Here is a 16,178-nt window from a genome sequence, read left to right as displayed (position 1 = left end):
CCCCCAACTCTGCTTGAAAACAACTCATTCTGATGACGTCACTGGGAGAGTTGTCATGGCGTCTTTTGGACCGAATCTACTGCTGCAATTCAGCTAGAATTCGTCGACAGTCGATAAATCGAAATGGAGAAAAATGCAGACGTGCATCGAGACACTGTCGGGAGCACCACCATCGGGGCGGACACTGGCGACGCTCCGACCGTGGGAGGCGTGAAAGGAACAGCCGAGAAATGCACAAATAGTGAGGCTTCTCTCAGTACTTTGCTTGATACCGATAGCTGTAATAACATCACCGCCGATCATCCCAGCACGCTGATTGCAGGGAAGTGTGAATCGGCGGACGTGGCCGATGTCCTGCCTGTGCAAAAAGGAAGGAAGGACGTCGAGGAGCGCGGGTCCGGATCCGGGGAGCAGATCAGTAACGGGACGGGTACTGAGCCAGTCGTGGCCGCACCAGATAAGGAAGGTGGTGCCTCAAAGTTAGTAAACAACCAAAGCGACGGGCCGCCCGCACCTCCCGCAAAGGAAAGCGCAGGTGTAGAGGAAAGCCACGTTTTGGCTTGTGAAGAAAGCGAACCGACTAAACTTGCCAAACCGACCTATCTGTGCACAATCACAGCGGACCTAAACGCACCACACGCCTTATCCGAGGGACTGGCAAGTGGCAGCGACCCCGATGCCAGTCTCGGTGGGTGCGAGTCCCGGAGCCTGGATTCGCTGGAGTCCTTCTCCAAGCTCAACTCCTGTCCCAGTTCGGACTTGAACAGCGAGGGCCTGGAGGACCGAGGACTGGCCCTGGCCCTCCAGAACGAGTTCGGCCTGGATGGCACCAAGGCTACGTGCGCCAAGGACCGGGTGGCGGGTCAGTCAATTTACCATATAAAGTGGATCAAATGGAGGGAGGAGAACACGCCTATCATCACCCAGAACGAGAACGGCCCTTGTCCGCTTTTGGCCATCATGAACGTTCTCCTGCTTGCTTGGAAGGTAACACATTAAATAGAAATACATATACATATTTATTAACAAGCTTCTGTATATGCAGACCATCATTTAACATGCATGTACAGTATCTCTCCAAAGTGACCACGCATATCATATTTCGGCAACCATCTTCACAAGGGACTATAGCACTTATACACTTAAACAAATTAAACACGGATATACTTTAGAGTTCTCAGTGCACTTATTGTATAGCAGTATAGATGTACTATCCATGAACTACATTAATAAAAATAAATAATGTTTTTTTCACAGGTTAAGATGCCTCCTATGATGGAGATTATTACAGCCGAGCAACTGATGGAGTATCTTGGTGAGTAGCCATTCAATCTTTAATTTATCACAAGGGAACTGTTATTTTGGGCGGCAGTGGGTCAGGAGGTAGAGCTAAGTTGGCCAGAAACTGGATGGCTGGTGGTTCCACCCCCCCCCCCCCCCCCCTTCCTCAACACAGTGTATGAATGTTTGCTGGTGGTCGGAGAGGCCATTGGCATGTTTCCATCTGTGGATGATGTAGATTACAAACCACCACCATCAGTGTGCGACTGGGTGGATGAGTAATGGGTTTACTGTGAAGTGCCTTTGGTACCTCTATATACTGTATATCTAATCCATCGTTATTATAATATTGATATTTTAATTTGCATTGTGCACGTGTGCCTAATATTGTGGTGGAAGAATGTGCCTCATGTGTCAAAAAGCGGATGTGACCAAGTGCAGGGGGAAATCCTAATGTGTCATTCCTGCTTTGTGGTTGTGCAACATGTGACATAATTAATGTACCGCTTCAAAATCACAGCAAAACAGACGTTTTGTTATGAGCAGTAGTTCAGTCGCTTTCCTGTGCAGTATTGAGAATTCTACTATTTGGGATCCATGCCTCAAATAGACATTATAGCTACAATGACAAAGAATCGTCTTTCAGCAATAGGCCCACTATATTGCCTGCTCCTCTTCCTCATTTTATTCGCTATGACAATGCTGTGAGGTTTCTAATCTCGGCCCAACGTGTTGTAATACTGCATCAACACACACAAAGGACAAGGATGACAAATAGGTGACGATGCAGAGTCCAAGGGGGTGGAGAGCGCCACTCAGCAGCCTGACAGTGGAATGTATCGACAGCTCGCTGGAGCTAATCGGTTAGCTTTTTCTGTTTTTCTCCGTCAAATTAATTTGATTACAATAGCAAAACATTGTGTTGTTGATTTATGAATTCTTCAGTCAATACATACATAAAAACATTCAAGAATATTTACTCAACCTCATTTTCAACTGTCATGCATGTGTAAAAACAAGTTATATTCTGTGAATAGTAACGTAAATGAAAGAAAATTTCGAGTGGTTAGCGTGCAGACCTCACAGCTAGGAGGACCAGGGTTCAATTCCACCATCTCTGTGTGGAGTTTGCATGTTCTCCCTGTGCATGCACATTCCAAAAACTTGCTCGGTTAATGTGAGTATGAATGTGAGTGTGAATGGTTGGTTGTCTATATGTGCCCTGTGATTGGCTGGCTACACCCAGTCCAGGATGTAGAAAGCTTTCCCAAAGAAAGCTGGAATAGGCTCCAGCACCCCCCGCGACCCTTGTGAGGAAAAAGCGGTAGAAAATGAATGAATGTATTCCAAGTAGAATTCCAATATATATTATATTATATAAAATATTCCAATTGGTGAGCCTGATGAAGAGTGACAAAAAATAGCTGACTCTAATACTACTGCCACGGCCATTACAAGAGTGTATTTACTCATTTCCATCTCAATTCATGCGTCATGATTATGGGGGGGAACTAGCCCTAGCTAGACAGACCCGGCTCGATAGAACTCTGACGTGACACTGCAATCCTCTCAATACTCTGCTTGTACTGTGGGAAAAGTTGGCAGGAGTCGAACCTTGTCTGAAAACTATTTGGCTCCCTGTCTTTACTGAGCAATCTGTATGTTCCCCCTTGCAGGAGACTACATTCTGGAGACCAAACCTAAAGAGATTTCAGAGGCTCAGCGGCTAAACTATGAGCAGGTAAGTCCTATAGTATGTACCTTGGGTACATGGGTTTTTGCTAAGGATGTTCCGATCAGGGTTTTATGCTGCCAATACTGATCCCGACACTGATTTTAAAACCGGTATTTGGCGATACCGATAGCGTGCATTTTCAGTGATACCGATCCGTGATCGATTGATTGGAGCAATCCTAGTTTTTACTAAATACAGTACGCACTGTCCCCAACCACTATATTAGGTAAGCACTTGCACAACAGGTAATAATCTATTTTTTCAAATGTCAACAGTGTGGCATTAATAGGTGCTTGTGGTTAACAGGAAGGACACATAGTGAGGAGATTGGGAAAACCTGGATTCAGATCTCTGCTTGGGCATCTTTTCATTATCATTCATCATTCCAAAGACAATCATGTTGGGTTTAATTGGCGACTCAAATTGTCCATAGGTATGACTGTGAGTGTGAATGGTTGTTTGTCTATATGTACCTTCCATTGGCTGGCGACCGGTCCAGGGTGTTCCCCGCCTCTTGCCCAAAGACAGCTGGGATAGGCTCCAGCATATCTGCGACCCTAGTGAGGATAAGCGATGGATGTTAATACCATTTTTAATACAGCTCTTGTATTTCCTATGTTTAGCAGCACTTAAATATTATGATAGCAACTGTTTGGCCACCAGTATTGATGTTTTGCACAATGCTGCCTGGCTGTTATGCCTGCATGTTTATACTATTAACATTAACGGTAAGGGAAGGTTCTTAACTGTAGATTTCAACTGAGAGTTGATAACCCACCTCATAAAAGTGGAGCTAAGGTCTATTCATCCGCTCTGTATTACATAAGATATGTCTTGCAAGACTCGGGGAACAACAGAGGTCAGGAGTGTGTGATGTTGTTTGGAACAGTGCTAAATGCTTAGAGACGCATGGCTGGGTTCAGCTTTAGGCTATTACTGAGGCTTTTGCTGAGCCTTTAGAGCGAGTGTGTGTGTGTGTGTGTGTGTGTTTGTGTGGTTCACCATGCACTTGGTTTGGAGATGGAACTCCACTTCCTCCCATCTTCAGCGGGCCTGCCTACGTTGCGGCCTCTCTTTCCTTCAGCAGCACATCTGTGAATGATTTGAAGAAATATTGGCAGCGTGTTTGCTCATTCGTTGATGCTCAGTGGCACAAGCTTTCTAAATTTGAGTGGGGCTGAAATGCAACTTCTTAAATAAATCAGCGGCGTCTTTAGGGAGGGGCTTGAGTTTGTGTTACACGGTAATTATGGTGGTCTAATCCTAGACTCCGGCCTGGAAGCTCTAATGTATGTGGGTGTCTGTGGGCCGCAACAGGCTGGAAGCTCAGGTCTCGAGTGTGAACATGTGCCCTCCTATTTGCATTCTGAAGGGTTTTGTTTTTTCATTGCCTGTTGGATTGTGACCATTTACTCCAGCCTGAGCCATAGGAATTCATAACAGATCTATTTTTAAGTTCACGGTTATACGTCATTTGTCACACGAGTGTATGAGGATTAAAATAGCAGTTGCTGCTCTTTAGCGGTTGCTAAATATTTACTTAGAGGAGCTGTGGAAGCTAAGAGTCCAGTGTCCAATATTTGGCCATGTTGAGCAATAGATACTTAAAAAAATGTTGCAAAAATCACTGCAGAAATGTTGTGTTGATGTTGCATGTACCTTTGCAGTGATCAAATGAATGGTATCATAAACATCTTGCAAGGAAAAATACGTATAACTGAAGAGACATGATGACATATAATGCATCATATTTTGTTGTGTATAGTAAAAAAGGTCTGCATATGGACCCCATTGGTAAGATACGCAATCCAGTCCAGTTCAGTGCCTTTAAAGGCAATGAAAGGCATTCATTTGATTGGTTAAGATTACACTCCTCCCTCTTTGCCAATTCCACCGGTGGGAGGGTTGGAGGTGTGGGTGCGCAGCGCAGCGCCTGGTCTACGAAATTAGAGCCCATAGTTACAAGTGTATGTCAATGTCTTTTGAATGCCTTGTATCTTTTTTTAGTTAATTTAGCCATTTTTATGAAAATGGAGCTGCACGGTGGCCACACAGATCGGGAATACCTGGGATCAATTCTCCACTTGGCCATCTCTGTGTGGAGTTAGGTTAATCCAAATTGTCCATAGTTATGAATGTGAGTGTGAATGGTTGTTTGTCAATATGTACCCTGCTTCTCACCCAGCATACAGCGGCATAGAAAACTATAAAAACTCACACAATAACTTAAATATGCATACTGTATGATTATTTATTAATTAATGCTGATTTATTTATGAATTATGATTTATTTGTTAATATATATTTGAAAAAATGGAGTGAATCCATGTCATTTTAACTGCAAAGTGGCGAGGGTTGACTGTATTCTGTCTCTTACTGTTCATAATGAACTCCTATAGAAGGATCCATCAAGAGCCCAGATAAGTGCGAGTGATGTGGCGCTAATCATATCATCTACCGTTGGATGGAGCAGATGTGGTCCATTATGCAGGCTCCGCTAATCCCGCCATCCGTGATGCTTGCAAGCGGCCTAATCTGCACACACTCTAGAGGGGGTCGGGCCGAAGGCTTTACACCTCACTCCATCATCCGACAAGCGTCAAAGCAAGAAGGCGCACTCGGCTCATGGTGCTCATCTCAGCTGTGAACTGAAAAATACTATCGCTTCATTGGAATATATTGTTTTCTTTCATGATGTAACGTTTGTCAGCCCAACTGGTTGAGACAGATGGCCGCCCCATGATGAATTTCTGTTCTGCTTGTCCATTCATTTTCTACACCACTTATCCTTATTAGGGTCGCTGGGGTATGCTTGAACCTATCCCAGCTGTCTTCGGGCGAGAGGCGGGGTACATCCTGGACTGGTCGCCAGCCAATCACAGGGCACATATAGACAAACAACCATTCACACTCACATTCATACCTATGGACAATTTGGAGTCGCCAATTAACCTAGCATGTTTTTGAGAGAGATGTTCCGAATATTTTGGTTACCATATTTAGCTACATTAAATATTATAAACAGCTATCAGAATGAGGCAATGCAGTTGTACACCACTGCAAATTACAACCACAATCATAAACATTGTGTCAATCAAAAGCGAGCGTTATTATTTTTTATAGGGGCTGAATTATTGATAGAGCTGTTCTACCGGCTCTAATTTGATTGTGCAGCAGTCCGCTCAGAGACCAAGTGATTCAGTCTTTACACAACATTGTGTCCCCCCCCCCCCCCCCCCCCCCAGTAGTTAATGAAAACGTAAAAGCGCTCCAGTGCCATTGTCATAACAGAGTTGTAGGGCTCAGCTGCAATGCTTATCTTGAGCCCAGACTTTAATGTCAGTCTGGCATTGAGCCAGCTGGGAGATGCTTTGAGGCTGAACGGACGAATGGGTCGGCTTCATCAGGTTCTAGGTGCGTGGGTGCTTGGCACTTGTACATTCACATACTTCTACATATAAAGGGATGTGTGCTGGTGCAGCTACTTTACAGGGCAATACAAAGTCCTGACCTCTTCATTTAAAACGATGACTTTTGCTCTACTTTCTTCGCGTGCATTGACGTTTTCTTTTTTTGTTAGTTGGCAGTAGGAGTGTCACATGACACCCAACTCAGTAGACAAGAGGATGCATGAGATTGAGTCCATGAGAACAGGACAAGACAAGATTTTAATATAATAAATAAGTGTGACCAGTCCAGTGTATACCCCACCTCTCGGCCGAAGACAGCTGGGATAGGCTCCAGGACCCCCGCGACCCTCGTAAGGAAAAAGCGGTAGAAAATGAATGAATGAATAATAATGATTCGCACGGCGTTCGAGTGGTTAGCGCACAGACCTCACAGCTAGGAGACCAGGGTTCAATTCCACCCTCAGCCATCTCTGTGTGGAGTTTGCATGTTCTCCCCATGCATGTGTGGGTTTTCTCCGGGTACTCCGGTTTCCTCCCACATTCCAAAAACATGCTAGGTTAATTGGCCACTCCAAATTGTCCATAGGTATGAATGTGAGTGTGAATGGTTGTTTGTCTATATGTGCCCTGTGATTGGCTGGCGACCAGTCCACGGTGTAGCCCGCCTCTCGCCCGAAGACATATTCAAGAGTCATATTGCATGCTGAGTAAGATAAATGGGTACATGTTGGCAGGTCTACAATAACATTGAAAGTCCTCCCTGCCCGTCACGCACACCCCCCGCCCCACTATTTGAGAAGCACTGCACTACAGCAACATTGTTTAAAACACAGAGCTTAAGTTTGTGAAATGCTATGTTTGAAAGTCACTCACAATAAAAATCAGTCAAAATGTAAATGTCAAGTGAATATAATGGGTCCGGCTATAATGTCCGGCTATTGGGTCTTTACATTTTTGAAACTTTGGCCCTCTTCATGATGTAGTTGAGGAGTCCTGACACGGACTAACTGGACAAACCTGAAGAGCTGATACAGTGCTGCTGTAAAGCAGTAGGAACAGCTAATGGTTTCTTGAAATCAATCCCTGTTTGCAGGCTTTAATGTACAGCTTGGAATTCATGGCTGTGTAGTTAAAGCACATCTTATTGTGATAACTAGCACCAAGAAGGTTATGTTTTTGTAGTGTGTTTGTTCATAAAATATTCTACTGAAAATGTCATTTTATACCAGGGGTCTCAAACATGCGGCCCGTGGGCCAAATGGGGCCCGCAGGACACTAGTTTGAGGCCCCCGCCTTGATATGAAAGTTTAATGTTAGTGTGGCCCGCGCAAGTTTGATATGGATGCTGTATGGTATCATGTACCCAGAAAAAATTATTACTTTTGATTAATGTTCATGTTAAAGGTTAAATAACTGTTCATAGTTATCCTCCCTATCCGTGTGGAAGTGGTAAGTTTTTGGCTATTTAAGTTTAAAGGAAATAACTTGAAGGCTACCGTTTAGGTCGCTAGCTCTCTAGTTTGCAAGTTAGCATGTTTCTCAAGACCCTGCAGTTGCGCAATATGTTGTAAATAAAAAGAGTATAAATGTGACTATAGTCGTGTTTTGTCATGTCTACAGGGCTCTAATAATGCTTTGTTAATTTTAATCTGAAAAAAATAATTTGTCTACCCACCAACTATATGTGGTTTCTTAAGTTTTTATTATTTGCCGTTTTATTATTATTATTATATTTATTTATTTATTACTGATTGATTGGTTTTCTTTATTCTTGATTTGTTTATTTATTTTTCATCTTATTTTGTGTAGAAAAATAAAAAGTAAGATATTTGAGAACAGTGGAATGTTTTATCAGAGCTTATTTTATCGCAACCAAAGCAAAGTTTATTCATTTTTCTGTTCTTAATAAATGCGTTTTTTTTTTTTCTTTTGGAAAACCTGATGCGGCCCAGTCCCACCCAGACCCTAGCTCCAGTGGCCCCCAAGTAAATTGAGTTTGAGACCCCTGTTCTATACCAAATTGACCTTATTATGCTTTTTCCACTTTTCTGACCTATAAATGTTGTATTCAAAAATGTATCAATTCATAAATCATGCTGTATCATGGTTGAATACCGAGTGCTTTCTACTTTATTATTCGTTGGCCTTGTCTTCTCTCTACAGAGTTTGTTTTTATTGATTTTTTTGTTACCCCCATGTTGAAATGATTGTATTCCTCTACAGTACATTAATTTCATGTTTTCTCCTTTCATAGAACATGAGTGACGCCATGGCAGTGTTGCACAAACTACAAACAGGCCTGGATGTCAACGTGAAGTTCACAGGGGTGCGGGTCTTTGAGTACACACCAGAATGCATTGTGTTTGATCTCTTGGACATCCCTCTCTTCCACGGCTGGCTGGTCGACCCCCAGGTAAGTTGACCTTGCCGCTTCAGTAGGCATCCCTGAAGTCAATCTTAACCATTCTTTAACTCAAATTCATCTGCAAATGCAGAAAATGGCTGCTGAGAAGGCAGTGTGGCCACTACAATCATTGACTTTTTAAATGTAAACATTCCATGGCTTTGCGTCACTTCTTGATGAATGCTTTTTTTTCCCCCACAATTTGTATCTTTTATTTGCAGATTCATGACATTGTCAAGGCAGTGGGCAACTGCAGCTACAACCAGCTGGTGGAGAAGATAATATCCTGTAAACAGTCGGACAACAGTGAGCTGGCAGGCGAAGGTCACTACTTTTTTGTCTCTCTCTCTTCGCTCTCTCTTTGTGTTTCATTACAGAATGCAACATATTTCATATTTTTGTCTGATTAGCTTTGTTTCGTTCATGAATAGACCTCACTTCCTGCCATTTATATCAGATTATTTTCCTGACTTTCTGACTAGTATTACATTTTGGATTGTTCCCTTATTACTTCACAAGTACAATATTGAATAGGCAGGACAGAGAGAGGGGATAAAATCTGTCTTTTTAGTGGCATCATAGCACAAGATGCTTCTTCCCGGACTTACCAGGGCAAACACACTTGACACAAAACCACGAGCCAAGTTCAAATAAAAGCAGAACGTGCATTTGGCCACACATCACTGACCTACTTACACAACTCACACTTTCCTCACCACCAAACTTGGACACCAAATATTTGCCCATTCAACGCTAGGTTTCCTGAGCGGTTGTCTGGCCAAACATTTCATTAGATAGTCCTGCACAAGCCTGTAATGGCATTCAGTGCAGTAGTTTCATCAGAAACCACAATGCCCTGTTTTCATTGGCTGATTATTGATGTTTATTATTGAGGTTGGAGTTTGCAGTAGTGTAGAAGCAGTACCTCGACGTAATACCTTGTTTATCTTGGGTTTATCTTGCGATTGGTTGGTGACCAGTCCAGAGTGTACCCTGCCTCTCGCTCCAAGACAGCTGGGATAGGCTCCAGCCACCCCGCGACCCTCGTGAGAAAAAAGCGGTAGAAAATGAATGAATGAATGGTTGGTGACCAGTGCAGAGTATACCCCGCCTCTTGCCCTAAGACAGCTGGAATAGGCTCCAGCATACCCTCGACACTAATGAGTATAAGCAACATAGAAAATGGATGGATGGACGATTCTTTCTTTATAAATGGAATAGCATAGACCTGTTTCTAAGTATGTACGTTTTAACATCATGAGAACATGACATAACACCCCTATAGTTACATTTAAGTTCATATTACCCAACATAGTAGACACAAAAACAGAAAATGTGTGTTGCTGTAAATGTGTTCCCTCAGGGAGCGGAGTTAAAAGGCGCACAGGAAGTGACGTTGGTAGCTTGTGTTTTTATTTATTTTTATTAGGCATTGTTGTGCCTATTGTAAGATAATTCCAACCTGCAATGAAAGCCTGTTGTGCTTGTGTATCACACCATGAATGCGTTTTCTGAATGCCTTGTATTTGCATTTTAGTTCATTTGGTCATTTTTGTACTTGAAAATGCTTTTCTGAGCAGCATTTTTTACTTATAACAGGCCGCATTCAACAATGGGCTGTGGGCCAGTAACTGAATTCCAAGATGCAGAGAGTCGAGTTGGCGTGTAGCAAAATTTATTACAATGAGTCTGTGAACCCAAAAAAATACACAAAGGAGACAAAAACAAAGTACAACAGAAGTAGCCGGGACTAGCCACGGGAAAAAATAGAAGAACTAACACAAGGAGCTGCTGAAAACCTAGCAGGAGCTAACACACAGAACATGAAGGAAGGAGGAGCTGCACACAGGCATGGAATCAGCAACAATCTGGCAACAGGTCTGTGGAATGGCAGGGTTTAAATAGTCCAGATGAATTTGATTGCAGGTGATGAGCTCCTCCCAGCCAGATGGAAGCGAACTGCAACAAATACAAGAAAGAGGCAGCAGAGCAGCACCACATGACAATGGTTGAATCGTAGGGATAGAAATTGATGTAATGAATGAATCATTACTTTAACATATGTCTGATTTTTTCCCCTGCATTATTTACTGGAAACATCAAAATGGGTTTTTTCTTGACCTATCCGCTCACCCTCAAAGGAGTTATGGAAATCGGATAAGTAGTTTTTACATAATCCTGTGAACAAATTAGCATACGTCAGTGAAAGCATAACCTTCTAGCAGAGATAATAATAAACATATTTAGAAACAAATACCACCCGAACACCACCCGTGTCAAATAAAAGTGGGTGTTCCAGAATATTTGCAGTTTTCCCATTCTGTTTATGAGTAGGGTTGGGCATCGAGCATCAATGAGAACCGGTACTAAGGCAAATGTGGGATTAGTTTTTCATTAGCTTTTTAAAAGTAAACATCTTTTGTGAAAATGTACTCCTGTAGAAAGAAACTTTCATTCATTCATTCATTTTCTACCGCTTATCCTCACGAGGGTCACAGGCGTGCTGGAGCCTATCCCAGCTGTCTTCGGGCACATTTAGACAAACAACCATTCACACTCACATTCATACCTATGGACAATTTGGAGTCGCCAATTAACCTAGCATGATTTTGTGGGAGGAAACCAGAGTACCCGAAGAAAACTCACGCATGCACGGGGAGAACATGCAAACTCCACACAGAGATGCCTGAGGGTGGAATCAAACTCGGGTCTCCTAGCTGTGTGGCCTGTGTGTCAACCACTCAACCACCGTGCAGCCCAAGTTCAAACATTTCATTCATTTTCTGCCGCTTATCCTCACGAGGGTCGCGGGCGTGCTGGGGCCTATCCCAGCTGTCTTCGGGCCAGGGTACACCCTGGACTGGTCACCAGCCAATCAACAGGGCACATATAGACAAACAACCATTCACACTCACATTCATACCTATGGACAATTTGGAGTTGCCAATTAACCTAGCATGTTTTTGTGGGAGGAAACCAGAGTACCCGAAGAAAACCCACGCATGCACGGGGAGAACATGCAAACTCCACACAGAGATGGCCAAGGGTGGAATCGAACTCGGGTCTCCTAGCTGTGTGGCCTGCCTGCTAACCACTCAACCACCGTGCAGCCCAAGTTCAAACATTTCATTCCAAAATAGATAGTTCTGGTTAGTGCCCTTATTTAAAACATGCTAAATTTTATGATCATTACTATCAGACTCGAGAATCATTAGGAATCGTTCAAATTCAGACGATGCTCAACCCTATTTATGAGTGACAAACAAGGATGTAGTTATATTTATATACAGTAACAGCAATAATGATCAGGATTGTGCATGTGTGTGTTGCAGGTATTGTGGCCGAGCAGTTTCTGAACAGCACAGCCACACAGCTAACATACCACGGCTTGTGTGAGCTTACATCCACCGTGCAGGAGGGCGAGCTCTGCGTCTTTTTCAGGAATAACCACTTCAGCACCATGATTAAATATAAGGTAAAAGCGCCAACCCCGTCCGTGCCAGGATTTGGCACATCGTTGTAGTTGACTGATGGCTAGTTTGCAGAGCTCCAGGCTTTATTTTAAGATGTGTAGCGAAGCCTGCATAAAGTGATGGACGTATTTACATGGGGCGGGCTGATCAAGGAGAGGCGGTATCATTCATTTATGATGTCATTCATTCATTATGGTAATGGTTTAATTTCATTTGAACACGCATACAATCTGCAGTCATTCAGTTAATTATGACGTGTAACTGATCATTAGATTAATCTCATTAACCATTTCTGCCTGCACTGTTTTTCCTGCCAATGCAGCTGGTGCAGACTCTTCCTGTTATCTGCAGGACGGGAAGTGACTCTTGTGTTCTGTGTTTTGAACTCTTCTCTATCACACATTATCTCTGCCAATGCAGGCGAAGCTTTGTGTGTCACTTATGACCCCTTAAGTCATAAGTGACACACCCTTAAGTAACCATATGTGTACATTTATACATCCACAATCAAGTGCATGAAAAGATGAGTGTGTGTGTGTGTGTGTGTGTTTATCTTCAGGGTCAGCTCTACCTGCTGGTTACAGATCAAGGTTTCCTCACAGAGGAGAAAGTGGTGTGGGAGAGTCTCCACAACGTCGACGGAGATGGCAACTTCTGCGATTCCGAGTTTCGGTTGAGGCCCCCGTCTGATCCGGAGACCGTGTATCGAGGACAGCAGGATCAGATAGACCAGGTCTGAGCACTGACGCAGGCAAGGCTGTCAGAACCAGTGGGACCTCTAGTTTTTTGTATGATTCCACAAGTGCTAACGGTTGGTGACCAACCTGCATGCCGTGGTACCTACGCGGCTCACTTTGCCTCTATACTCAAAAACCAAGCGCATCAATGTAACATTTTGATAGCACGCAGCTAGAAATGTTGCTATGCCGTAGATCTGTAAGCTGCAGTTTTATACTGTCATCGCTGTTTATCTTTGTTCATTGGTTCAAGACCAGACAGCAATAAATGAAATATTAATATTAATTAATTGATTAATACAAATAATATAATAACAATAATAATATAATTAATTAATTAATATAAATATACTTATAATAGTATACTATTATATATACTTATAATATAATATAACTACAAATTTCCCCACTGAGGGACGAATAAAGGCATATCTTAATATCTTAATACAGTACAATATAATATATAATTCATTCATTCATTAATTCATTTTCTACCGCTTTTCCTCACGAGGGTCGCGGGATAATATATAATATAATATAATATAATATAATATAATATAATATAATATAATATAATATAATATAATATAATATAATATAATATAATATAATATAATATAATATAATATAATATAATATAATATAATATAGAAATGTTGCTATGCCGTAGATCTGTAAGCTGCAGTTTTACTGTCATCGCTGTTTATCTTTGTTAATTGGTTCAAGACCAGCAATAAATGAAACATTAATATTAATTAATTGATTAATATAAATAATATAATAATAACAATAATTATATAATTAATATAAATATACTTATAATTATATAATACTTATAATATAACATATAATATAATATAATATAATTTTCCATCCACATGACTTTGTGGAGCTCTTATCAAATGCGCTTCTGCCGTTTAAAATTGCTCTGAAATGGAATCCATGAGTGAAGAGTTGCATTATCACCTCTTTTTGCCTCTAGCGCAAAAAAACCCATAAAAGATGTATAAATCCGTTGTTAGGATCAGGCGTTCGGGGTTATAAAAACATATAAATATGTCTATATTGAATGAGTGAATACATTATTGAAAAACTGCAATGGCGTGAGGGCGTAATGTTGGAGCCGCAAAATGTCGAGGGATGACTGAACTCCACAATCTCCACCGTTCCATTCTGTCCCCATTTTCTTCTCGAATCAAATGTGTCCGCCACCATCACCACCAACCCCAGGAGACCCCCCATGCTCCTCCTCGGTTGCTGTTTGTACCACTGACCCGGAGGGTGCGAAAAAGTGGCGCAGTACAGATTTATTTTGGTACGGCTTACTGCCTTTGACAATGGAAACAAAGCATTTTTCAATTTGCTGAATTGAACTAGTAAAAAAAATAATTGCAGCTGAGTCTTGTGCACCATCCCAATCACAGCTGCATCCTTGTGAATATTTCTCAATAATAAATGAGTTATAATTGAGCCCCTCTACACCTTTCCCTCCCCCGGCTTTCCAAAAGCTCCTACCGCACCCTGAACATCACCTCCACAATGCACCAAACATCGCCACTGGCACCTTTAATTATTCAGCGGCTTTTTGTTTCCTCTGCAATTTTAGTGGTTTCCGCAACCATCTGTTCATACACAAACCGTGCTGATAAATTGTCCACTTAAACGACGAGACAATAGCTTTGCCAAATGTTATTGATTATTTACCCAGGCACACAGGTTTCTACAAGATTGGTTTGAGGAGAAAAATGTGTTGTTGTTTTTTTTTTTTGCAGCTGCAATTAACACTTTTTCAGAATCAGAATCAGCCTTTACTTGCCACTTATATTGGAGTAGAAGCAGAACTGCGTAGTAGTATACTCTACAGCATACTATATAATAGTATTGGGTGGTAAAAAACATATTTGGAACGTCGTAAACAGGTTATCTGCCCGAACAATGAAAATATGAATTCATTCATTTTCTATACCGCTTATCTAGGGTCGCAGGTATGCTGGAGCCTATCTCAGCTATCTTCAGACAAGAGGTTGGGTACACCCTGGACTGGCTAGGTTAATTGGCGACTTCATGATCTTCATGCATGTTCTCCCCGTGCATGCGTGGGTTTTCTCCGGGTACTCCGGTTTCCTCCCACATTCCAAAAACATGCTAGGTTAATTGGCGACTCCAAATTGTCCATCGGTATGAATGTGAGTGTGAATGGTTGTTTGTCTATATGTGCCCTGTGATTGGCTGGCAACCAGTCCAGGGTGTACACCGCCTCTCGCCCGAAGACAGCTGGGATAGGCTCCAGCACCACCGCGTCCCTCATGAGGATAAGCAGTAGAAAATGAATGCATGAATTAGGTTGTGGAAAAAGTCATAGTATTATGGGAATAAAGTGAAAATATTATGGGAATAAAATAATTACGAAGATTATTGATTCATTCATTTTCTACTGCTTTTTCCTCACAAGGGTCGCGGGGGTGCTGGAGCCTATCCCAGCTGTCTTCGGGCAAGAGAGAGGCGGGGTACACCCTGGACTGGTCGCCAGCCAATCACAGGGCACATATAGACAAACAACCATGCACACTCACATTCATGCCGATGGACAATTTGGAGTCGCCAATTAACCTAGCATGTTTTTGGAATGTGGGAGGAAACCGGAGTACCCGGAGAAAACCCACGCATGCACGGGGAGAACATGCATGAAGATTATTATATTTGGAAAATAAAATAGAGCAGCAAAAATGGGAAAGGAAGAGCAAAGTTTAAAGTTCATGAGCTATAACTTCTTATCATCAATATTCATATATAATTCATGTGTACCACATCTATACAGTTTTTGGCCCTCGATGGAAAAAGTATGGACACCCTTGTTTTACAGTATAAGTTGAAAGTGTTCTGTATTGACAGCTATATTGTCTTTCTGTCTGTAATTCATCCGTGCATCAGGACTACCTGATGGCACTGTCGCTGCAGCAGGAGCAGCAGAGCCAGGACCTGCAGTGGGAGCAGCTCCCTGGCATCAGCGACCTGGAGCTGGCTAAAAAGCTCCAGGAGGAGGAGGACCGCCGAGCCTCGCAGTACTACCAGGAGCAAGAACAGGAGCAGGCGGCGGCTGCAGCGGCAGCAGCTGCAGCACAAGCGCAGGTGTGTGTG

At 42.4% G+C, this 16,178-nt stretch overlaps 1 protein-coding gene across 2 annotated transcripts in view; it reads left to right on the top strand.

Moving 5' to 3' along the window:
• mindy2 (MINDY lysine 48 deubiquitinase 2) overlaps nucleotides 1–16,178 on the top strand; it is a 22,748-nt gene continuing 6,570 nt past the window's right edge. The window contains exons 1-9 of one of the 2 annotated variants that reach the window (XM_058089397.1): nucleotides 1–241; nucleotides 309–987; nucleotides 1,258–1,315; nucleotides 2,958–3,022; nucleotides 8,681–8,839; nucleotides 9,052–9,154; nucleotides 12,163–12,305; nucleotides 12,863–13,036; nucleotides 15,972–16,169. In XM_058089397.1, coding sequence (XP_057945380.1) covers nucleotides 33–241; nucleotides 309–987; nucleotides 1,258–1,315; nucleotides 2,958–3,022; nucleotides 8,681–8,839; nucleotides 9,052–9,154; nucleotides 12,163–12,305; nucleotides 12,863–13,036; nucleotides 15,972–16,169 — 1,788 coding nt within the window. In that variant the 5' untranslated portion in view covers nucleotides 1–32. Of the gene's footprint in view, nucleotides 988–1,257; nucleotides 1,316–2,957; nucleotides 3,023–8,680; nucleotides 8,840–9,051; nucleotides 9,155–12,162; nucleotides 12,306–12,862; nucleotides 13,037–15,971; nucleotides 16,170–16,178 lie in introns of both variants that reach the window. The other variant, XM_058089398.1, reaches the window with a different exon arrangement.

The sequence above is a fragment of the Doryrhamphus excisus genome, chromosome 12, assembly GCF_030265055.1.
Source record: "Doryrhamphus excisus isolate RoL2022-K1 chromosome 12, RoL_Dexc_1.0, whole genome shotgun sequence".
In the NCBI taxonomy this organism is placed as follows: Eukaryota; Metazoa; Chordata; class Actinopteri; order Syngnathiformes; family Syngnathidae; genus Doryrhamphus; species Doryrhamphus excisus.
This window is presented reverse-complemented; position numbering and strand designations above follow the sequence as displayed.